Consider the following 24,443-nt stretch of genomic DNA (forward strand, 5'->3'; position numbering starts at 1 on the left):
TATACAGCTTTGCAGTACACTAGCAATAAAGGAAATAAAATTAACGTTGTTTATGACTCAGACCCATTGTAAACTATTTCTAGCCCCAGGTTTATAGCCTGTTGAAAAACTCAATTAATTAAAATGGTAACACTTAAAATATTTTTCTTTCATGTATTTTGGGATGCAACTTCATCTTAGAGTGAAAAGAAAATCGGAACAATAAAATATAAGAACTATATGTCAAAAAAGAGGTTCAATTTCTCTCCTTCAACAAATTCCATCTTCTTGGTGGATGCAGCCATGCAGACCACTTCCTTGTGTGGCTAAGTCAACTTGGAACTGGATCAGATGTAAAAATGTGTTGACTTCATCATCCAACACATATGTATTGAGCACCTAGATACCACTAAGCACTACAGATTTGAAGTAGCAAAGTCTGTGCCTTACTTTTAGGGAGCATAGAATCTAGGAGGGAAGGCTACCCTTAAGTGAGGAATTATGACCCCTCCCCAACAGCAAACACAAGTCAGAAAATATGCAGAGGACAAGTACCTGCAAGAATATATACCCCTTGTATCCCATCATCCCAGATAGAATACCAATAAAAAAAATCAAGCAATAAGTATATCACTTATGGTCACCTTGAAATAATGTTTGAATCTTTGTTAACAATTGAAAATTGAAAATTGAAAACTTGGGACTTAATAAGTTTTTAAATAACCTAATGTGAGGATGAGGCCAGGGTGGTGGAAAGGGGACATCTAATCTGAAACCTGAAGACCTGAGATATATCAGCTAAGTAAAAATAAAAGGACAACCTTCCTGGCCAGAAGGAATAGACCATAATAACATGCTAATGGTTGACTATTTAGGTTATTTTTTCCTTTCTTTTTTTTTTTTTTTTTTTTTGCAACAGTGAACTTCTCCTTTTTAGAGAAGTGTAAAGAATGGGGGCACAATGACAACAAGAAAAGCCTCTGGAAGCAGGAAGGTGTGATTCTATGTAAATGTGGGTTTTCCTCTCTTTTCCTGGGCTCAGGAAGGCTTTGCTCCTGTAGGTACTCACTGTTATGCTTTCTCTTGGGCTTTTATTTTCATTGCTTGCTCTTGGAATTTGCTCGGTAAAGTGGTTGTTTCTCTTTTACTTAAATTATCACAGAGTGGTGTTGATCACACTCTGCTAGGGATGAGAAAATCCAGGATTAGAAAATATCTAAATTTCCTTGGTGGACAGCCAAATGAGTTGATTCATTTCAGTAGGATGTGAAAGATAGTTAGACATCAAATATTGATAGAATGTTTCTCATAAATGTCCTTGTTGATGACTTAGGGGTGGAGGAACAATTTTGTAAAAAAAAAAAAATAAAAACAAGAGAGTGAGAAAGCATTTGTCTCTGCTTTATCTTTGGAATCCCTGTTTCTTGAATAGTTTTTGGCAAAGCCATTCACATGAGTTTAAAGATCCATTGGTCCTTAGCTTCTCAGGTTCATAATTATAAGTCCTCATTTGGCTAAATGGGAAGGGGCCTCCTGGCTCTGTGACTTTACAGCATGGGTTAGACCAGAAGTACTTGTAGAAAGCAGTCTAGCCATGATGTTGGGGCCCTAGGGAAACTTTTTTTTTTCTATTGGTCCTTTACCACTCTGGGATGCCTGACTCCTCACCTTGCAAACAGTAAGTGCATATTGCTCTGGGCCATCCATTAAGCCAGCTGCTCCAAGAAGGGATCTAAGAAGGTCTATGCAGTTTTCCTGATGGCTATTTCACTCCCCGTCCCTCATGAGTACTCTAGTATTTTTGTTGCTACCTGACATATCTGCAAGAATGGAAAAGCTATTTAAATACTGTCCCCTTTACTAACCATATAAATACCTATGTGAAGCCAGGTTTTCCTCACACACTACACCACCCTCAACAACAAAAGCCATATAAAAGTCATTGATTGACACAAAATCAGATAGGAGAATAAGGTCTCTTCTACTAAGTCAAACATTAAGGAGGTTTGTGAAAATATAAATTAATAAATATTAGTAATCTTCATTATTATAAATAGTAAAATTATAAATAGTAAATATAAAAACTGCATGTAAATGCTGTTTGTTATTATTTTAAATAAGCTAACAAATAATTTTTTAAATTCTCAGCTTTTTTTTTAAGAGAGAGTGAGAGAGAGAGAATTTTTAATATTTATTTTTTAGTTATCGGCGGACACAACATCTTTGTATGTGGTGCTGAGGATCGAACCAGGGCCGCATACATGCCATGCGAGCGCGCTACCGCTTGAGCCACATCCCTAGCCCCTCAGCTTCTTTTCTAATATGATTAATATTGATATATGTAGTCCACATAAACAAAAGCTCTTTGGTCCCCTAGTAATTTTTAGAGCTGCAAAGATTCCTAAAATCAAGAAGCTTGAGAGTTGCTACATTAAGCCATAAGCCAATGTCTGTCTGCTGGTTGCTGCAATCTGAACTATAAAGAAGATGTTACAGATTTATCACTTGGCCCAAAAGAGTTAATTACAGTTAGGAGTTCTTTTTCAGAACCTCTGCTTCCTACTTTCCCTTCCTCGTGGTAAAACACATGCCATCTTAGGTAATTATAGCATGTATAAAGAGGGGATGTTGACCAGGTTTGTGCCCTGGAAGGCTGACTTCATGCTGTGTTTGGTTGGGGGCCCAGGGGTACAGTACCCACTGTTAGCTGTCAGGAACATTCTCTGCATCACTTATATCTTTAATTAAAGTTGTCCTGTGAATAGCTTGTTTTCCTTTCCTTTGGAACTTGCAAGTCTGTAGAAATCAGGAACCATCAGGCATGATTCAGGACTTCTAGCCAGAGGAGGTAAATGAAAGTGAGGGCTTGAAATGGAGCTTCAAGGATTAAATAATACCACTACTCAAGATGAATGTGTTGTCCTTCCAGGAAAGGGAAAACTCGTTTTAAGCACCTGTAAGGTATTTTTTTTTCCCCTCCGGTAGTGGTGTTTTCCCTTTGTTCTTTTCTTAAGTGGAGTTAATCATTCCTTGTGAAAGGAGAAGAAAGACAAATATCGAAGACATTTTTCATAGAGCCTCAACACTACTGTTGGGGGCCACCGAGGGCACAGGGATGTGATTTCTGCTCTTGACACACATGGTCTTCTAGATCCCATTACTCCTTTGGACTTTGAAAATTATTTTTTACTGGAAACTCGGTTATATACCCTAAAACAATAGAGAAGTTTTAGATGAAAATGTAGTCTCTGCCTATTTTGAGGCAGTAGGAAAGGGGGAGAGTAAAATTCAATCAGGCAAAACAAATTACACTTGAAAACTGCTGTTTACTGTTGTATTTGACTTGCGCCAGGGAGACTGTGAGGACATCAATTTTATTCTTTTCAGGAAAAACACATTCCAACTAACCTGGTTTGGTTGTAGAGATGTTTTGAAGATCTAATAGAAGCAGATTTTTTTTTTCAGGCACATCTTTATGTTCCATAGCTGATGAAGTGAATGGTAACAAGGACCCTCAGGTATGACAGGTGTCCAGTACTTCTGATTCCAAGCCTGGGTGCCTCTCCTGTCTGCTTCACCAGCATCTTGTGTTTCTCCTTCCTGACACTGACAAGCTTAGCTGTGATCCTCCTTGTTGTGAAACCCTCTCGCTTGTCTCTGAGGACAGGGATGTGTCTGTGCGGTACCCGGTGGTGTTTCCACTTGTATGTAGCACATGAAGCGTGCTCACCAAGTACCTATTGAGATGGCAGATGCATGGATGGATGAATATCCAAAAGTGTAACTTTTGAGCAATTAGTTTTGAGCCATCCTGGTTTATTTTCAGAAATCCTGCTTTTATTCAGGGGTCACCAATTCCTTGTATGTCCACTTAGAACCTAGATTCTATGCTCTGTCACCAGGTAGCTATGAGACTTTAACTAAGAATTTTACTGAGTACCCTTTGGTTAAAATTGTGGTAAACTTGTGTCCATTAATGTTCTTGCCAATTCTAATCTGTGCTCTCACTTTTGTGTTGTTGTTTGCTGCAAATCTTATCCATTGTAGTTTTCAACATTAGTTGTGAAATTTGTATTTTATCATGTTACTTCATCCTGTAAAATTGTCATGTGAGATTGAAAATATGATCCTTTAAAAACAAAGATGGCGGTTTCAAACCCTAACACCAATCAAATAGTAAAATAGGCAAATCAAGATTTTCAGTTTGGATTATCCGGGGTATTTTTCTCTGATTGCTGCTAAGTAAGATATTAAGTGTTACTTGACTTCTGTACTTGAAGGTGATTAAGAAAAATTGAAAGAAAATACACCTGAGTTAGTTCATTATTTCTCATACAGAGTTATTTGCACAGGAACTTGTAATCATTGGCTAAGATGCTTCTTGGAAATGTTGTGATGTCTGATGTGGCTGCAGTAACAACTCTGGGGTACCCAAACTCAAGAGCATCTTGTGCTTATCTCATTAGTCAACTGCTCACATTGCATTGTGTTTGTTAGTTCATTGGTCTTTAAGTAGAACTACTATGTTGTCATCATCTCTGTGTCTTAGGCATCTATCTCCTAACCCTGTAAATGGAAAAACCAGTCAGCACTAGTAAAACTTCTAGTGATCAGACTAAGAATAATAACTACATGTAAACAAAGGGCTGAATATGTAGTACACATTGTTCTGAGTGTTTCACATGTTTTGACCCATTTAATTTTCACAACCCTGTGAGAGAGGTTCTATTGTTATTCCTATTTTACATTTAATGCAGAGAGAGAGAGTAAAGTCTCACAGTGGTAAATAAGAGGGACAGGATGCTAATCCATTGTACTCAAGTACCAAGGGCCCAATTCTTAATTACTGAGATTGTAGCTAACCTATGTTGAATGGATGGATAAGTGAATGAATACTCAGTGCTACTTTCTAAATATCAATTTTATTGGAGTTTTATGTAATTTACATTCTGCCTATCATCTTTTTATAGACACACACACACACACACACACACACACACACACACACACACACACACACACTGGGTTGTTGGCCACTCCATGGATACTATTTTTTTTAATTCTTCCCTTTTTCAGTAGATTGAATGGAAATACTTTAAGATTTTCATTGGTAGGGGGCTGGGGTTATGGCTCAGCGGTAGAGCATTTGCCTCTCACGTGAGACCCTGGGTTCGATTCTCAGCACCACATCAAAATAAATAAACAAAATAAAGATATTGTGCCCATGTATAACTAAAAAATTTTTTTTAAAAAAGATTTTTATTCAACTTTAACTTTTTTGAGTTTGGTAATTTGTTGAGTTTGGCAGTAAAAAAGAACATATTTTTAAAAGCCTGAATCCCCAATCCCCACTTTTGTCAAAGAGATATCTCACCTTTTCCTTAATGGTGCTTAAATATGTGAATTCAAGCAGATGGCATTGGTCATTCTATAGAGGACAAAGTTTCTATTACCTTTTTAGGTTAAATCAAATCTGAGTCCTGACCTGTTGCAGCACTTGGTATGAATATCTAACATTTTTATTTATAGCCCTTAAGGTGCCACGTCTGAGAAATCTGTGCTTCATCTTCCCTTTCCTGGCTGAGGGCTCAGGAGTAGTAACTTATAGTAGTTTTGGAAAATGTTCATGTAGAGAACATCTTAAGGAAACAGTTGTTCTGTGCTTTATTCTGCATCATTTCCTTTTACCAGTACTAGGAAATAAAATTGTTTCTTGGTGGATAATTCATAGAACCTCAGGTTAATTAGATTTTAACTACTGTATTGTAAAAGAAAGTGTGATCTCTGATGGTTGTGAAAGATGTGCCTAAAAGTTAATTCATGACTATTAAAGCATTTAGGGTGATCTTTAGATAAATAGAACATGAGGGCAATTAGAAAATTGTCCATTGGAAGTGTGGCCAGTAGCCCCATTTCCCCACCCAGGCCGGAGGGATACTCTTGAATAGACATACTACTCTAGGAGGGAACAGCTCAGAGATTTTAAAAAAAGGGGGGGGCACAGGTTTAATAAGGGGAGTAGCAAGTAGTTTGGTAAACCATAGAAATATTGGAAGGAAAGAAAGGATGAGGTCAAGCCCTCCCCATAATCTGCAACAGTCTCCCCTTTCTTCTTCCCTTAAAAAACTTCCCAATACACACCTTGTAATATAGATCCTTTAAAAAAAAAATAGTGCTGTCTATTCAAATGCCTCCCAGCCAGATCCCCACTTCTAAGCACATTCATTGTTTACTAAGAATTACAGAGGTGAAGGACATCTCTTTCAAACAGTAGTTTTCAAGCCTTTTCCACAGTCCACTTAGATGTTCCATAATATTAAACATCAGCTTGTTTGCCCTAAAGGAACTAAGCACAGCTATGTATTGTAGGCACTTGTTAGTAATTCACCTTAATTCAGGCAGAGTTCACAATGTTTTATCTTAGTGTTTATCATACAGTAGGTGCTCAGTAAATTCGTTCTGCTTTCTCCACTCACAATACTCAGTTTGCTATCATGTTTAAAGCACTTTTTCATGTTTTTTTTTTTTTTTGGTCCCTTTTTTAAAGGAAAGATTTAAGGAAGCTGAAGAAATATACCAGGCAGGAATAAAGAACTGTCCAGACAGCTCAGATTTACACAACAACTATGGAGTTTTCTTAGTTGATTCTGGTAAGTGAAATTAAAAGAGAACCTTCTGTGTGGAGATTCGATAATACTATTTATCAGGCAAAAGGGGGTAACCCAAAAAATCCCTCAGAAATAAAATCCAGTGTCTTGGCAGGAAGCTCGCTGTGCTGCCAGTCACATTGTACCTGGGGGCTGTCATGTCAGTCTTCAGGCTCAGTTTAGTAAACTCTGCCCCTTCTTATAATCATGTCTCTGAGGAAAACTCCTCAGGTGGCAGGAAGTATCCTCCAGGAGTTAATGAGGCTCAGCTTTCTTTGGGTATCATTTGTACAAGTTTATAAATCTATGATGATGAAATGCTCCTCCACAATGATACAGTACCCATCTCTGGATCAAGTTACCAGCAGATGGTAGATTCTTTTGTATAATTGATTTAAAAAAAAAAAAGCCTTCAGAATTGTTTCATTGTTCCCTCCTTGATATGTTTTACAGAAAGTACATTATTATAATTGATGCAGTATTCTCCTATGACAGGTACTAAATAAAATATACTTATTTAATACAAAAGGTTACAGGCAGGAATTCTATTTTATGATTTGTGCCGAGCCCCATATACTATTGGCATGTAATGAATACTTACAAGTCATGAGATGATATTTGAATTGAATGCAAAAATACCACTTTGTTCTTGTTGACTGCTAGACTGGATGCCCTGTGGGAAAATTCACTCTTAATTATTTTTTCCCAATATGAAATGCTTGAAAGGTTTTTATTTTCCAGGATATGTGAAGCTCTTCTGTTTTACAGAATATAAATTTACATTCTTATGTATCTAGGAAACTTAACCTTATTTTTGCATGTAAAATTGTTGTAGAGTGCCACCTGCTGGTTCATTAGCCACATGATAAATTGTCATAAGATATAAAGATCCAAAGAGACCTCCTGTGGGCCTAATTTAACCCTCTTCTTTTTATTTCAACAAGACAGAGTCACACGCAGTTTTAGTCAGCTTTGTCCTCCACTGTGACCAAACAACCAACAGGAACAATTTTAGAGGAGGAAAAGTTTTGGGGGTGCTCATGGTTTCAGAGTTCTTAGTCCATAGATGGCCGGCTTCATTGCTCTGCCTGAGATGATGCAGAACACCATGGCAGAAAAGTGTGATAGAGGAAAGCAGCTTAGGACGTAGCCACCAGGAAGCAAAGGGAGAGCTCCACTCACCACAGACAAAACGTGTACTCACACCCGCAGTGACCCATTTCCTGCAGCCTAACTGACTACCATTACCACCTGGTTAATCCATATCAGCAGGTTAATGCCCTGATTAGGTTAAGGCTCTCATAACCCAGTCATTTCACCTCAATTTTCTTGCCTTGTTTCACATGAGATATGGGTGGACTCCTCAAATCCAAACCATAACATACTCTACATATCCTGTAAATGACAATGACAATTCACAGGTCTCTCTGTGACATGGTATGTTTTGGATCATCCTAGTCAAACTTGTATTCAAAGAGGGTGTATGTGAGAAAATTTCCTTGCAGATAATAAAGATTCCTTTCCCATTTAGAACTTTAGGGTATTCTGAAGTTCATTCATTTAGCTGGTTTCACTAGGAAACTTCTTGGGGGAACCTTCTCAGACCAGAGAGGTTTGATTCTCATTCTGGCCTTTTTTCTTGCTTGCCATGGTATCCTTGTCAAGTCTCTTATGTCTTTGCACTTTAATACCTATATCTGTAAGATATATCTGTATAACTGTAAATATATCTTTATATCTGTAAAGTGGTACTTTTGTTTTTGTTTTAAATATTTTTTAAATCCCAAGACACAGCAAATTATATCAAAAGGCAGCTAAACAGTATCCAAAACACCTGCAGGATCATATAACTGGGAAGTATACTGAAATAATAATAAATTTTATAATGCCTCAAATAAATACAAATTGGGATTATTATTATGTTTAAAGTCACATTAAACAAATGCCATTTAAATAAAAATGTGTGATTTAAAAAAGAGATTTTCAAGATGGAGCTTATACGTACAGTGCCTCAGTAACTGTCCTCAGTATAGTGATTTAGACAGACCCTCAGAAATTGCCTTAGGACAGTTTTCTTTCCATAATAGCCAAATCTAATTTTTGTACAACTGGATAAATAACAATCGCTGATAATCTCAAAACCTCATATGAACAAAGGTGGTGCCCAGAAACAGTTTGACTAATGTAATACACATAGTAAACACTTTGGCTACTGTAGTATACATAAGTACATTCGTTTTGCTACCTTTTTTTACTAATTTTTTGAAAGTGTGAATGAAAAGGGAAATGGTCCAAAGTTAGAGTAAGGAGAAGCCAAAAGGTAAGCTAAAATACAGATTGAATCATTGTTGGTCTGACCGTAATGCTGAGGAAGAATTATACAGATAATACTGTATCTCACAATTGAGACATGTTCTGCTCTTACCAAACCGTCATGGGTTGCAGGCTCTCCAGAGAAAGCAGTGGCCCATTACCAACAGGCCATTAGACTCAGCCCAAGTCATCACGTGGCCATGGTGAACCTGGGCAGACTCTACCGGTCCCTGGGGGAGAACAGCATGGCCGAAGAATGGTACAAACGGTACAGTTCCTTTCCTTTGCTTTCACGTTGCCAGAGACCTCAGCAATTGCTACCAACTTTGTAATTCATTGGAACAAACAGGCTTTCAGAAGACTGGCAGATTTTGCCAGTTCAGGTGATACAGATTCTTATTTCCAAAGAGAATAGTTCAGCAATAAAAAACGGTATCCTTAGAGACTTTTCTTCTTACTGGTTAGGTCATGACACTTATAGCTAGGGTTTGAATTTAATTTCCACTACAGTTAATCCTTTGACTGCAACCTAAACCACACATATCAATTTCATGATGGGAATAGAAGAAAGACTGCACAGACATCAGAATAAGAATAGATCTGTCAACAGCAAGGGAAAAGACCTTTGGGACTCGGTTGCCATGTTGGCAGGTCACCAGATACATCTTTATGTTCAGAGAGTGTCATTATTATCCTTTTTTTTTTTAATCTTAATCATCTTAAACCTTGGACAGTCCTTTCTAAATCTAAGTTTAGGCCTTCAGAAATGTGCCTGTTAGAAGGAAAGTGTTAATTTGCCTTTCTCCAAACTCAGTGCCCTGCAGGTGGCACGCAAAGCTGAGATATTGTCGCCTCTGGGAGCACTGTATTACAACACTGGCCGCTATGAAGAGGCTTTGCAGATATACCGGGAAGCTGCAGCACTTCAGCCTTCACAGAGGGAGCTCCGTCTGGCACTGGTGAGCAGGAGGAGGAGGGCACATAAAGCTGGGAACACAAGCACAATGGGCATCAGGGCGAGCTGTAGTCACCAGGCCACAGAACGGGAGCCCATTGCGTGAGTCTTCATAGAATCAGGGTCACTACCACTCACAAAAGACAGGGGCACCAAAAATATTTGGTGTTTTTGCTTCAGAATACCCTTAGACTTACAAAATAGTTGTAAGGATGCAGATATAGCTTGGTAGCAGCGATTTGTCTAGCATGTATAATGCCCTGGGTTCCATCAGAGCCATCATAAAATAAAAAAGTTATAAAAATAGCTTAAAAATTCCCATGGACCTATTCACCCAGCTCAATCAATTTTTAACAATTATGTATGCATATGTGTATATACATATGGGTAAACCTATCTATATTTAGATGTTTATGAATGTTATTATACTATTATTAGCACATGGTATAATTTTTCTAACTCTTGTTGGTTAATTATAGATATCAAACCCCTTTATCTCTAGGTACTTTTGCATATAGTTCCTAAGAACAAGGACCTTTTCCAATGTAACTGCAGTACAGCCACCAAACTCAGGAAAAATAACATGAATATCAATATTTTTATTCAGAATTTCATTCTTCCTTAGATGTACTATGTCAAACTTGTTATTACAAACAAATTGTTAAAAACAGATTGTTGGAATCAAGAAATTATTTATCTTCAGACATATTCACTCAATATTTTGTAAGAAGCACCAGCCATTTCATTCAGAAACAAATATATGCACATACCTAAATAAATAAAGGAACAAAGAACCACAAAAACTAAAACCTATAAGCTGGTAGTTCAGCCTTCTCTGTGAGTCACCAAATAGATACTGAGTGTTTTGGTCAAGATTGTTTTCTGAATGCTTCCATTTGGGGTTAACCAACTATCTTCTAAGCCAAGGTTCATGTGGGTTTGCAGGCTCAGGTTTTGGCTGTGATGGGTCAGACGAAAGAAGCTGAGAAGATGACCAGTCACATTGTGTCAGAGGAGACTGGATGCCTCGAATGTTACCGCCTCTTGTCAGCAATCTATAGCAAGCAGGAGCACCATGACAAGGTAGGGAAGGTCACTGCTGAGAGTTGGTTGGACTCGAGTAGAAAGTGTGTTCACCTGAATGATTCTCCAGTTTACACATTTATAAGGCCAAGAAGTCTTGAACGTCACCAGCGAGCCTGTCCTAGCTCATGCAAGCTTTTCACGGATATCCCTTTAACTCCTAAGATGTCCCTTTGAAATACTATATTCTTGGGTCCTCCTTATTCTAAATATATGTGTGCTCTTATCTCCGCTGTTAGCTAGTTCTGAAAGTCTAACATTTGTACACTTTGTCATTTTCCATGCTTCTTCTAATACAGTTTTATGCAAACTTCTTAATGACCCTAAAAGTCAGGGCAGTGTTGCAAATGCTCCTGTTTATTTTCATTTTAAAAGTCACATAACCAGGAAATTCTTGAGCTGACTCAATAAAATATTTGTTGAGTGCTCACTATGTACTAGACACTGTGGTAGGCTCAACCAAAAAATGGTATGAAGAAAAACAAAAGATCACTGCCTTATCCTCATGGAACTAACAGTAGAAAAGAAGTCAGAAATTAAACAAGTACACAAAACAAACAAACGTGGTTATAACTCAGCTCAGTGATATCATAAAGAGATATGGTGTCCCAAAGAACATATCATGGGGTCTCCTTACTATATATACTGGTCTAGGGGGTTAGCAGGTTAGGGTTGGCTGATAAGAGCAGTTATTAAGCAAAAGGAGCTGCGGGTGGTGGTGGGGGGATTGTGGTGGGAACAGCACATGCACAGCAATAAGGGGCCTGGCTGAGAAATGGGCCTGAGAGAACAGGAGCACAGCATGAGATGCAAATGAGTGGCTGGAACTAGACCCCTGGGCAGGGCTCATGGCTTCATTTCTCATCCTGGAAGAAGCTCTGGGGTTTCTGAGGAGAAAAGCAACTTGATCAGATGTGTGTGTTAAAGGGTGTTTGCTGCAGAGGAGCTGTGGTGCTGGGGCTGAGGGGACCAGAGAGGAATGCTGTATTGCACAACTTCCCTATAAACCGGTTTATAAATGGGAAACCTGTGGTATAAAGATGTTATTTTTGTTAAGGTCATCAAACCTCAATGAGAATGTCGGGGAGAATGGAGAATGTCGGGGAGAATGGAGAATGTATTTTGATTGTTGGACACCCATGAGCCAACACATCTGAACAAAGAGTTTTATGAAATTTATTATTCACGTAAGATTTCCTTTATCCAATGTGCATTTATTCTGCCCTTTATTTCCCATCTGTGTAGGCACTTGATGCTATAGACAAGGCTCTCCAGCTAAAACCAAAGGACCCAAAAGTTGTATCTGAACTTTATTTCACAAAAGGAAACCAACTAAGAGAGCAGAACCTTCTTGACAAAGCTTTTGAGGTAAAAACACCTAAAGATATGGTATTAAATTTGCAGATTAAAATGAATACTCCTTTAGTATTTAATGAAGATTCTGCAGAAGACACAAGTGAACATCAGTAGAAGTTTTACTGATGTTATTTACTAAATTACCATACTTTTTTTTTCCTTGTGTCCAGCCAACAGTTAGATTAATGAGGTTGCAAAAATTATACCCAAGTATATTGTGGAGAAAATCTCAAATGATGTAATGGTATTGAAAAATAAACACATGAGTGTTTACTTTTTAAAATATTATTGAAAACACGTAAAGATATGTGAACTAATGTGAATGTGAACCCTTAAGATAGAAATGGTGGCATTTTTCTCAGAAATTGTGGGTTTTCTTTGCCTTTTGAATGCTTCTAGTACCTTCCTTCCTAATTTACTTGTAATTAATGTGATAATATCATTATTGGTAAGTTAACTATAGATATTTATATTGTACAGTAATTTATGAGTATTTAAACTATTTATCTGTATCTTAATTACATAGTATTGAAAGCAAAGGTAATTTCATAGTTGTTTTTCCAGTGGCTCAGATAGTCATTATCTGGAGTGGTTAGATTCAAAGAAGTGTGGCAGTAGGTTCAAAACCAACAGTAGTTAATTAGCATATCTGTATGATTTACTTGTATGAAGTCACAGATGTCACATTGTATAAGAAAAACAGAGCAATTGTCACCACTGTATACTTTTGTAAACTGAGACTCATAATAATCATTTAACCTGATTAAGGTCATACTGGTATAAGAGATGGAGCCATGGTTTGAATCTAGCTCTTCTATACTACACTCCCATCTCTGCTAATATAAATTAACCCAAGAGATATACCTTTAGGTTTATTTTAGTGCCTTTTAAAAATATATAATTTCTCATCATTTACTTATTTCTCCTAAAACTGATGTAGAGGAAAAATAGACTAGATTTTATTTAATGGACTTGTTTCTTGATAATAAAAATACCAAACAGCTTTAAAATACACACAGATCCTTAGGTTTGTAAAGCCTCTGTCTTATTTAAGGTGAGTACTCCGAAAGTTAGGATTTCATGGTGAGCATACTTCTGATGTAAAACAATTCATATAAGGTTAAAAATAGACCTCACTAATACTGCATTTTATAGAATATATAATATTCAGACAAAAGAATATGCTTAAGAGATAATTCTTTTGGAACATATGAAGATGGTTCATATGATAGAATAAAAACAAAATTGCTGTTTAAAACTATCTACTAGTAAAATAGATGCAATAAGCATCTGTTTTAAGAATTTAAGCACAGGCTGGATAGGGAGTGATGTTATAGAATGGAGTGCTACACTGGAATTAAGCTGTTTAGGAAACTCTTCTAAGATTTGCTGACTTTTATTTATTTATTTTTTTTGAGTGCTAGGTGTTGAACCCATAGCTACATGCATGCTAAGCACATACTCTACCATGGAGCTACATTCCCAGCCCCCAGATCAGATTCTATGATTTTGAAAAGGCTTCTTCTTTCCAACTGCATTATCATGAATAAAGCTAAGAGTACAGTTTTCTTGCAGGTCAAGGCCAGTGGGAAATGGTGTGCTATTATAGAAATCACCTGGATTCCCTGTATTTATCCTCAGTCTCTTTAAGAGCACATATTAGCTCTGCTGGGAAATTACACATTTTAGTTTCCTTCACTTTATAATCATCAATTTTGAAAAATAGCATAAATGAATGGGGACTCTCCTGAACCAGGAGTGGTGACTAGATTCATTCTATTAACCATTTAATTTTTCACTTGTGCAGGAAGCGTTCTGCAATCTTGTAGTGTTGAAGGTGGGATCTCATTTCCTAACCTGATATTTCTTATTTATTTAGAGCTATAAGGCAGCTGTAGCACTAAATCCAGATCAAGCACAGGCCTGGATGAACATGGGTGGAATTCAGCACATCAAGGTAGGAGAATAATTCACTTCACGGGGCTCAGGTTTTCCATTACCGTTTCAGCATTCAATCTCTTCTAAGGGATGCAGAAACCAATAATTTCCTCTTTGAAATCATTTGACGACCAAAATCATAGGTGTTTAAAAGTGAAATTCACAGTCTGTGTTTACTTCATATTTTATAAATACTAACTATCATGAATTTTTAACATATATATAATGTGTAAGTTAGATTTCATTTTGCTAATCATAGAAAACCATATATACGTATATACGTATCATCTCTGTAAACTGAATCCCCATTGAGGGCTAGTGTGGCTTAAATTTTTTGATTAACTCTCCATTAACATTAAAGTATGACTTTAAATACTACTTACCTGTTTCTTATATCTAAGGCATTGTTTGCTGCTTAAGCTTTTACTGAAAAACATGTTTGTATGTTTTGTTTCACTTCTCGAAAGGAAAGCTAACTTTGGGTAAGTTTGCCAAGGATTGAAATAACCTTTAGGGGGACTATTGTTTATAACTAATAAAATCAAAGATTCACTGCCATCATTCATTCATTCATTCATCTTACAAGCATCTGTGGAGAGCATCCTATGTGCCAGGTACCCTTATGAATTGGGAACACATCACTGAACAAACAAGTCAAAAGCTCCTTAATACATAGGTGAGGAGGACAGTTAGCCTGTGACTGACAGCCTTGACTTAAGAGATGGTGAATCTAAACATGACCTTTATCCGAGTCAAGGAACGCAAGTTCTGATCTTAATAATATTTGAGAGTGTCTAGCAATATCCAGTTGGGAAATAGAATGAGCTTACTTGAAAGTAGTAAAATCATAAGTTTAAATATTTTAAATTGTATAATAAGTAGTTTTATTTCAAAACAATGTGCTAGTATTTGTTCAGATGGAATATGGTGGCAATTAAAGCTATGGGTTCAATTGTTAATTGGAACAAGTATGACAGATACACTTAAGAGTATCCAAGAAGTCTAGAAATGCAGATAAAACAGTGTATTTATTGTCCAGTTGAGCCTAGTGCTTTATATTTAGAGGCACTTCTCCTGGAAATGATTCAACATACTCAATAGATCCTTCACCAAATATATAATAAATATATATATATATACACACACACACACACACATACACATGTATATAAAATGAATATATATACATATATAATGAATCTACATATATATTGGAGAAGGATCTATTAAGTATATTGTTTTAAAATGTAATCAACAGTGATTAAAAATTAGCCTCTGTTTTGTCGTTACTGCAGACATCATGTGTGAAGTTGAGCCATCACATTTATAGTTTTAAAATGGTCCATAAGTGAGTTCATTTATACAATCTAACATCTATATAGAGAGCAGTCGTATAGCTTGGATGTGGTCATGTAGATGTGCTAAGCCTTCACGATTATCATGAAGCCTAGAAGAACAGTCCTGAACATTCTGTGTCTTTTGCATTGCTGAATGGTGTGTGCAATGGACAGTGTCATCCCATTCTTGGGCCTAACTCCTTCTCTGTACTTGGGGGGAACTTGGGCAGGCCTAAGACCAGTGGGAAGGTGGAGAGTTTGAATAAGGCTTTGTGAGGTGACTCAAGAGAAGGGGATAAGGCTGTGAGTTCCATGGTTGTCTCCTGCTCATACTACTTAGTAATAAAAGACACAATTTAAATATTTTTTACGGTAAACACTTGGGACAGAATTGTCTGTGATTTTTTTTTGAGAGTGGTAGAATTTTTGCATATACATAATGAGATATATTGGGTATGGGACCCAAGACCAAATACAAAATTTCTTTGTGTTTCATGTAAGTCTTTTATACACATAACCTGAAGGTAGTTTTATATGATATTTAAAATGTGCCTACAGTTTGACAGGTGACCTATCACATGAAGTTAGGTGTGGAATTCTCTACTTGTGACATCAGGTTGATGCTCAAAAAGATTCAGAGCTTGGAGCACTTTTCATTTTCTCATTAGGGATGCTTAACCTTTCAATGAAGTTTTATGTAAGATAAAATAGGTAGACAAAAAAAAAAACTGTACTACATTTTCTTATAAACAAAGAGGTTCCTCAGCCAGATCATATTACTAAGTACTATTTTCAGTACTGCCACAGATCAGTAATCTGCAATTTCTAGAATGTCATGTTATCCAGTAGATCTTTCTGTGATGGTTGACGTGTTCTATATCTGCATTGGCCAAGGAAATAGTGACCAGCCACATGGGGCTATTGAGCAGGTGAAATGTGGCTGATGCAACTGAGGAATTGAATTCTTAATTTATTGTCATTAAATCCAAATAACCGCAGGTAATTAGTGGCTATCACTTTTCTAGAAACTGGACATTTCAAACTCCCTACCTAGCATGGAATTGGAAATACTGAATTAAGGATATAACTTTTTAAAAAATATATAGTTTCCAGTTTAATCAAGAATACAGCAATTTGAGGGAGAGAAAATGAACTAGGTTTCTGTCAAAAGGACAGAGAAACCTGCTGATCTGAGAAGATGCCAAGGCACTGGTATAAGACCTAAGTTCAGCGCAACCTCCTGAAAGAACAATTTCAAGCTCAACTGCAATAAAAATATATTTGGAGAACACTTTAATAGCCACAAATGTGTGGTTGTCAGCACATGTGTGCCAAGCTTGATAAAAATCAAAGCCTTAAAAGATAGATTCTTGAATTGAAAAAATAATAATTGAATGTAGCAAATCTAAGATTCCACTTGTCAGCAATCTGTTTAGCCTCTTTTCAGAGTGATTGTTAATAATCAGAAACACTTTCATTTATTGCACATACCAGAGCTTGGATTCCATGTACAATTTCTTGTTCTGTCATTTCCACTCCCTTTCATGAATATACAAGTGAATACTATGAGAAACAGGCAAGATTTAATAACAGTAATGATGGTATCACATTGAGAGTTCACTACATCAGGCAGCTTCTAAACTTTTGACACACAGCAGCTTATTTGGAAGATGATTAGCTTTCAATAAATATTAGTTGCTAGTTGCTACCTACTACTTTTACTCCAAGAGATACAATTTTAAATTGTGATGGAAATTTAGATTGCTGAGCTTGGTTGTTCATCCACATGGACGTTGTAACTGAGAATGAGGTATAGCATGTAAAACCACCGGTATTGATGTATTTTTAGAGTGGGGAGAACTCTAACATTCCTAGTTCTGGGATTTTGCAGGACACAGATCTGAAAGGGTGGAGCAAACAAGGGAGGCAATACATGTAGTAATAGAAAAGGGCTGGAGAAAAAACTAATGGCTGTGACTAATTTGCCAGAGACCATCTGGGACCAGACACATATGGTTGCCAACTGGGGAGTCTCTAAACAAAACAGATGCATGCCAATGAAGGGTGGGGACAGGTTTATTCAGCAGGTCAGAGAAACACACCTTCCCTCCTACACTGAATATATAATGGTTAAGTATCACCATCACCTAGGGTACTAGATAAATTTAACCCCATATTTTCATCAAGTATTTTCATGGTGTAAAGCCTATGTTAGGCAAAAGTCACTTTTTATGTTTCAATTTGAAAATTAGAATGACTTCTACCACTAAGAATATACAGTCAGTAAGTAAACCATTTAATCATTATTCTTACAATTTCCAAAACACCCCACCCTCTTCCCCCCCCCCCCCTCTCTCTCTCTCTCTCTCTCTCTTTCCTAACCATGGCTCCATTTTATTTTATAAAGGAACAGGGCACCTAGTTGGTTCCATAGATATATTCCATGCTTGCATAATTATATTGAAGTGAATTCTACTACCATGTATAACTAAAAAGAACCAGTTTTTTAAAAAAAGGAACAGGGCTAACCCCTTGGGATCACTATGAAATGATAGCCTCATGCCCTACATTAATAGAACTGAAAATCAGTTTTTTTCTTCCCTTTAACCTTATGATATAATGCTTATCCTTCACATTCTCCAGCTGGTCTGGTACTCAAAACAAATGGATTCTCCAAAAGCACCAATAGATAACAATAAAATGGCACATGCCAACAAGATTTCCTTATGAAAAGGAAATGTTAAACTGGGCAGACAGTTTTTCTGTCTCCCCATGCTCTGGAAAAGTGTTCTGATGGAACCGAGGATAATTGTTCTCTTTCTTTTTCCCCACAGGGAAACTATGTGTCTGCAAGAGCGTATTATGAGAGAGCTTTACAGCTGGTTCCAGACAGCAAACTGCTGAAGGAAAATCTCGCCAAATTGGATCGCCTAGAGAAACGATTACAAGAAGTTCTAGAAAAGGATCGAACGTAGCACTGTTAAACCCATCTCATGGGACAATGCTGGTGCCCTCGGAAGAGGACAAGTGATGGGGACCTTGCTTTCACATCCGACATCCGCGGGGGCACAACCAGTCGTGCATTCCTCTCAAGACTCTTGAGTTTGGGGTGGCAGACCTTGGGGTGTCTGTTAGCAGCCTTGTGCTGAAGGACTTGCGTTTCCATGAGGAAAAAGACAAAATCAGCAAGCCAGTCAGGATGATCTGAGAGGAAAGGAAAACAGCAGCTACACATTTTACAGATTTTTGTTTGGTTTAACTCCCGATTTCCCTTGATAGATTTCTGTGCTTTTGCAACCTGGAGATCTAATTCACTTTCATAGTTTAGACATTCGTGTCCCCAGAAATTACAGAGGCTCAAAATGCTATAAAGGCAGAGCATCCATTCTTCATGGGATGAGCTATTTCAAAGAGGATAAATCCTCTGGTGTAAGCCATTTGGAAAAGTCTACCAAGTGGAAGCTCAGTTAATTCTCCAGACCCTGAAATGAGTATGTAATAGCTTTTGTAGAACCTTGTAGAATATATGGGGAAAAGGGCTATTGTTAAGTGAGCTTTATCTAATATCCCCCTAAGGATATTACCAGAGATATTTTGAGGAGTAAATTCAATTCCACTCTGAGGCAAGTTTTTCCATTGCCTAATATATCAAAAGGGAAGCTTCTAGAATTGTATATGGGTATCTTTATCCCTACAGGAAAATCAAGGAAAATGATGCCCCTAATTCTTTATGGAAATGTTTAAAGTATTTTAATTTTATTACTAGAGTAGTAGTTCTTTCTACTCCAAGATTTCAAAAGTGCATTTAAAATCTCAAACGTCCCACCTTCAAATATATTGTTATTTTGGTGGAGAAAAAAAAATAGTATATTCTACATAGAAAATATTAAAGATATTAACTGAGAGAAATGTCCTACTTTATTATTGTAATGTTCAGACATCTTAAGATTTATTATTTTTTTGGAAAGTATATTTAACCATTGAAAAATATTTACAATATATAATAGAAATCTTCATAGACTCTAACTAGATGGAAAATAACTATTTATTTGTCTTCCTAGTCTTCATTGGGAATTCTGTGCTTAAAACATGAATGACTGAAACCCAAACTTTGTCTTATACTTGTAATTTTGAAGATTTCATGGAGAATACTCAAAAAATCTAGGGGAAAGTCTAAACTTAAAATTTTAAAAAATATATATTTATATTTAAAAGGAAGGCAAAGGTGAATTCACAATTTGACATTTATTTCTAGTGTTATTTATTTCATAACTTATAAAATATTTAATATATATGCATATAGACTTTTTTCTCTGTACATAAGTTTTAATAGCATCTTTCAAAACTGACCATACAAAAATATGAATCTGAATTACAAAGTAGTTAAACAGTCCCTCAAAAAAATTGTATTGATTATCCACCTACTCAATTTAACAGAATTGGGGCTCAGCCTTCAATATTTGGGTGGTAATATATTTTGGAAATGAAGAAATTGAAACACCTGGTTCTAACTTGATCATCATCATTAAAAACAAAAACATTCCAGGCAGTACTGGTCATGTGCTGAGCCAGGTACCACACAGACATCGCAGCCTGGAGGTGCATATATTTCACCTTCTCAGGCCAGTAAAAAAGCCTTCTACTTACCACCCAAGATCAGGAAGTACTGCCCCCATATGTTATTCTTTTGTCAAGGTAAGTCTAAATAAGTGGAAGTAAACTTCTTTGGGGATGAAGGGGAGGATGTTATAAATGCAAATGATGACAGATTTTAAATTAGCATGTATATTTTTGTGCATATCAGTAATCTGATAATGTATAAACTACCATTATAACCTTCTGTTTCTAATGGTCTTTTAGTGTTACACGTCATAAATTTATCTTTAAAAATATCTTTAAAAGGTTTTTCTCCTCCCTAACCCAATATAATATTTCTGTAGTCCTTAGGCCAAAAAGCATATGACTAAATTTATTGCAACATAACTTTTCATCCCCAAATTGAAAACAGGAAGTCTCTAGTATCTAGGACTTTACCACAACTTTTCAGGATAGTGTATAACCAAAACTCATGCTTAGAAAGTTAATGGAAAAGATTGCACCCCAAATTTTGAACTAATCGTGCTTTATTTAAAGGCCCACTAAAGGTATGAGTACACATTTGTTGGGGTAATTTAAAGGCAATTAAAGTCTGAAAATTTCTGAGGGAAAAGAGTCACATGGCCTTCAGGAGATTTTCTCTGCTGCTTTTCATGTTCTCTGTCCCCCAGTCCCTCTTTCTCTTATTCTCTGATTCATCTGTCTGCACACACCTGCCTCTCCTTGGACATTAAAACCAAGCACTGTTCAAAGAGGTAGGGAGGGAAAGTAAGCATTGTTTATTCAGTCAGATATTTTTATCCTTCACTGAAATGTAGCCAGTGAAATAGTTTTCTCAGTTGAAATGGTGCCTATAAGAAATTAAATCACATTATTTTTCAAAGATGTTAAGTGTATCTTGCAACGTTTCATTTGGTCCCTATAATGTGAAATAATAAGTGGAATTCATCCTTATCAGAATAACAGTGGAGAGCCCTGGCTAGTCAAGGAGATGGCTCTGGTTTTCCCTTAATGAAGGCATGCTTGGCCTGTGAATTGAGAGCCCTTTCTGAAGTGGAGGAGCAGAGCTGGCTTCATGAGTGTACAGTCCGTGTTGTCTCAAGGGTCCAACATTAAGAAGCATCCTCTCTTGGTTGAATTCTCTGCTTAAAATTCTTAATTACTTTTAAACAGTAGACCCCTTGATTTCATTTTCCACTAGGTCCCAGAATTAGGCAGCAAGTCCTGGGCAGGAAGGAAGGACAAGACAGGAATTGCTTTGGCCTGGCTGGACACTTGATCTAATATTCAGTTTCCTTTGTGACTTTGTCACTCTGAGCACCATTTGTTACTCTTTTCTCGGCTACATGAAGAACTCTCCATGCACATTCCTTCCTCTAAGCTGAGTCTTTCTGACCTGTTCTTCAGTTCTCCCTAGAACCAGTTCTTCTCATCTTCAAAATCCACACAAATGGCAATTCTTTAACTTGCCCTTTGACAGAGAAGAATGAGGTGAGAATGGCTTAAGTAGCTTATTTTAACCTTATGAATTATTCAAGATTTTGAAAATGATTCAAGCATTTTTTATTTATTAATAGCATTCATAAAATATGATGTAACATAGGTGCTTAAAACCAAAGATGCAGATACCTTGGAAAAAATCAAATTTTAGGGAATCCTGAGATAGAGTCTTTTGGATTTATTTATTTTGAAGCCTATTACAAAACGAAGAGGATTACCACCATGTAAATTCCAACTCCCTATAATACTTCACAACCCTTAGCATAAGCTTGTGAAATTTACTATAGGTGGTACCTCATCTGATGCCAAATTTTGCAGTATTTGTGCAGCTACTTATCAGCCTGACCAAATGAGAAAATGCAAACCATCCCATACAATGTGACTCACAGGAACTATAATTTGAGAGGGAGTAAAAAGCAAGTGTGTGGTTTCTTAAGGTCTCCATTAGACATTTCAGGTGCCTCAGATGCAGAGCTGCACTCTGCTCATTGTGAGATGTGTCACCTCACACACAGTGGCTCTCAACACTGGCTTCCCTTAGGCAACAACTGAAAACCTTTCAAAATCCTTACTATCTGGCTGATCAGGTGATGATTCCAACAGCAGTGAGGCTACAGACATTGCAGGCCTGATAACTTTAATGGGAGTTTATGATTTTTTCAAAACATATATAATCTTTCAAAATTTTTACTTTTTAACTACTAGACTTAAAAAAAGCAAAGATTCTAAAGAGTAATTTATGGCACAATGGTTGGTTAAGGACATCTCATTCCAAGATTAACAAACAAGTGTCAGGGTGGGATGGTTTTGCACTTGTGGCAACTGGACTGTAATTTGGCCTTATGCTTACAGAATTTGTGTTCTCAGATGGAGATGAGTTGCCTTGCCATTTGAAAGCACCAGATAAGATGCCCAGTATATAAACATGATATTATATAACTCATAGGTGGTATAGAGTGTCTTAGAGTTTAGGCCTACATGATTCTGTCTGGCCCATACATGGAAACCTTTGTTAATCAATTCTCAATGTACTTATTAGAATCAATTTTTAAAAAATACATAAAAACTTTTACTTTGACTTCATGGTGGATTCAACCTTAGAATAATTAAGTTTATAGGATGTTAGTAATGGCATTCAAAGCAAATACAGCTAGAAGTAATTTGTGGTGTATTTAATTTCCTGATCTCCAAATTATTTTTATTTGATTATATGATGGTATCTCCCAAATACAGCAAAACTTTTCTAAATGGCATCTTTTAGCATTTTATTTTCAGTACTGAGACTGAGGATTGAACCCAGGACCATGTGCATGGAAGGCAAATGTTTTATCACTAAGCCACATCCCCAATCCTTTTTGGTTTTTTGTTTGTTTGTTTAAATTTTGCAACACGGTCTTGCTAAGTTACCTAGGCTGGCCTCAAACTTACCTTAGCTTTCTGAGTAGCTGGGATTACAGGTGTGCACTACCCTGCCATCTAGTACTTTTGTTTTTATGAGCTCTTTGCTCTAAAGAGATAAAATAACTACAATCAAAAGCATGGTTTAATATCAATCAAAGCAGCAAAACAGAATTGATATTTATAGAAATCAAATGGTTCGTATTAAAATGTTCCATTTTTATCACCAAGCATCCTTTCAACTAAAAACTTCTGGGGGGGAAAAAACTGGACATGCACCTCATAAAATCAGCACCCATACAATACATGCTCATTATCAGTTTGTAAGTTTAGACCATCAGTTGCCCCTGGTGATGTTTATATCCAGAAATCCAGGGGTTTCTTCACATTGTCAATAGTGCACATGGTGTGTATTTGTATCACGTCTGGTATTTCCAATGTGTGCAATGTCCTTTGGGGATTTCTTATCTTGCTGATCTGTAGGAGGTTTGCACTAGTCCAAACTTCAAGACATTTGAATTCTAGTCATAGCTTTACCACCAAGGAACCACCTCACCTAGGGGATGTTAGCCACTGTCCCAGTCAAATTATCGCTCATGGAGGACTGGTCAGTCTCATGATTCCAGTAAGCTCTATGAGCCTCTGAATGGTACTCTTGAATTGATTTGAAAAGCACTATGCACCTGACTAGAAGACCAATGGATGTTGCTTTTTTTTAATGAATCTTAAGATAATGATGATCACTGCATAGCAATACAGACAAAGAACCCAAAAAGTGACTAAATTTCCTAAGTGCTTTAACATGACAGAGGTAATTACTATTCTTTTGCAGTCTGCACTTAAAAATTCTTATAGTGATTTTGATTTTTACTTTCGGGGAAAAGAGATAAAACTTTCTCCTAAGGAATTGGAATATGTTTAGAAGACATGACTTGGTTTGATAATATGGAAATCATTGGATTTGTGGTGACTCATATGGATCCCTCCTTTGGTCAGGAGAAAATGAATTACATCATGTTCTTTGCTCATATGCATTTAGTTCCTATTTTGATCATTTGTATATAAATGTACCTTTTCGTTGCTTTTGTTGTACCAGTTAGAATTATATCTCCCATAAAGTATTTCACCTTCCAAATCTGATATGTATACTTTGCCTAGGTTTTTCCAAAGTAAAATATATGTAAATGTCTATTTTGTATAAAATATGATGAAAATAATTATGTCTGGCTTCAATCTCTCAAGTATTCCGTGATTAATTCCCATTGATATCCTTATCACCAGCACATATGTGTTTTTGAAATAAAAAAAGTCTTCATTCCTTTCCTCATTCATTCATTTGCT

General features: G+C 36.7%; 1 protein-coding gene and 1 long non-coding RNA gene across 6 annotated transcripts in view; one reads left to right on the top strand and one right to left on the bottom strand.

Moving 5' to 3' along the window:
• Positions 1-24,429, top strand: part of Tmtc1 (transmembrane O-mannosyltransferase targeting cadherins 1) — a 254,647-nt gene extending 230,218 nt beyond the window's left edge. For all 5 annotated transcript variants that reach the window (XM_040280843.2, XM_021719896.3, XM_040280846.2 and 2 more), the window contains 7 exons: positions 6,527-6,629; positions 9,072-9,207; positions 9,754-9,898; positions 10,840-10,977; positions 12,223-12,345; positions 14,213-14,290; positions 18,443-24,429. In XM_040280843.2, coding sequence (XP_040136777.2) covers positions 6,527-6,629; positions 9,072-9,207; positions 9,754-9,898; positions 10,840-10,977; positions 12,223-12,345; positions 14,213-14,290; positions 18,443-18,583 — 864 coding nt within the window. In that variant the 3' untranslated portion in view covers positions 18,584-24,429. The remainder of the gene's footprint in view (positions 1-6,526; positions 6,630-9,071; positions 9,208-9,753; positions 9,899-10,839; positions 10,978-12,222; positions 12,346-14,212; positions 14,291-18,442) is intronic.
• LOC144364886 (uncharacterized) overlaps positions 1-24,443 on the bottom strand; it is a 71,691-nt gene that overhangs the window by 37,367 nt on the left and 9,881 nt on the right. The window lies entirely within an intron of this gene.

Source organism: Ictidomys tridecemlineatus, chromosome 6 (genome assembly GCF_052094955.1).
Source record: "Ictidomys tridecemlineatus isolate mIctTri1 chromosome 6, mIctTri1.hap1, whole genome shotgun sequence".
Taxonomy (NCBI): Eukaryota; Metazoa; Chordata; class Mammalia; order Rodentia; family Sciuridae; genus Ictidomys; species Ictidomys tridecemlineatus.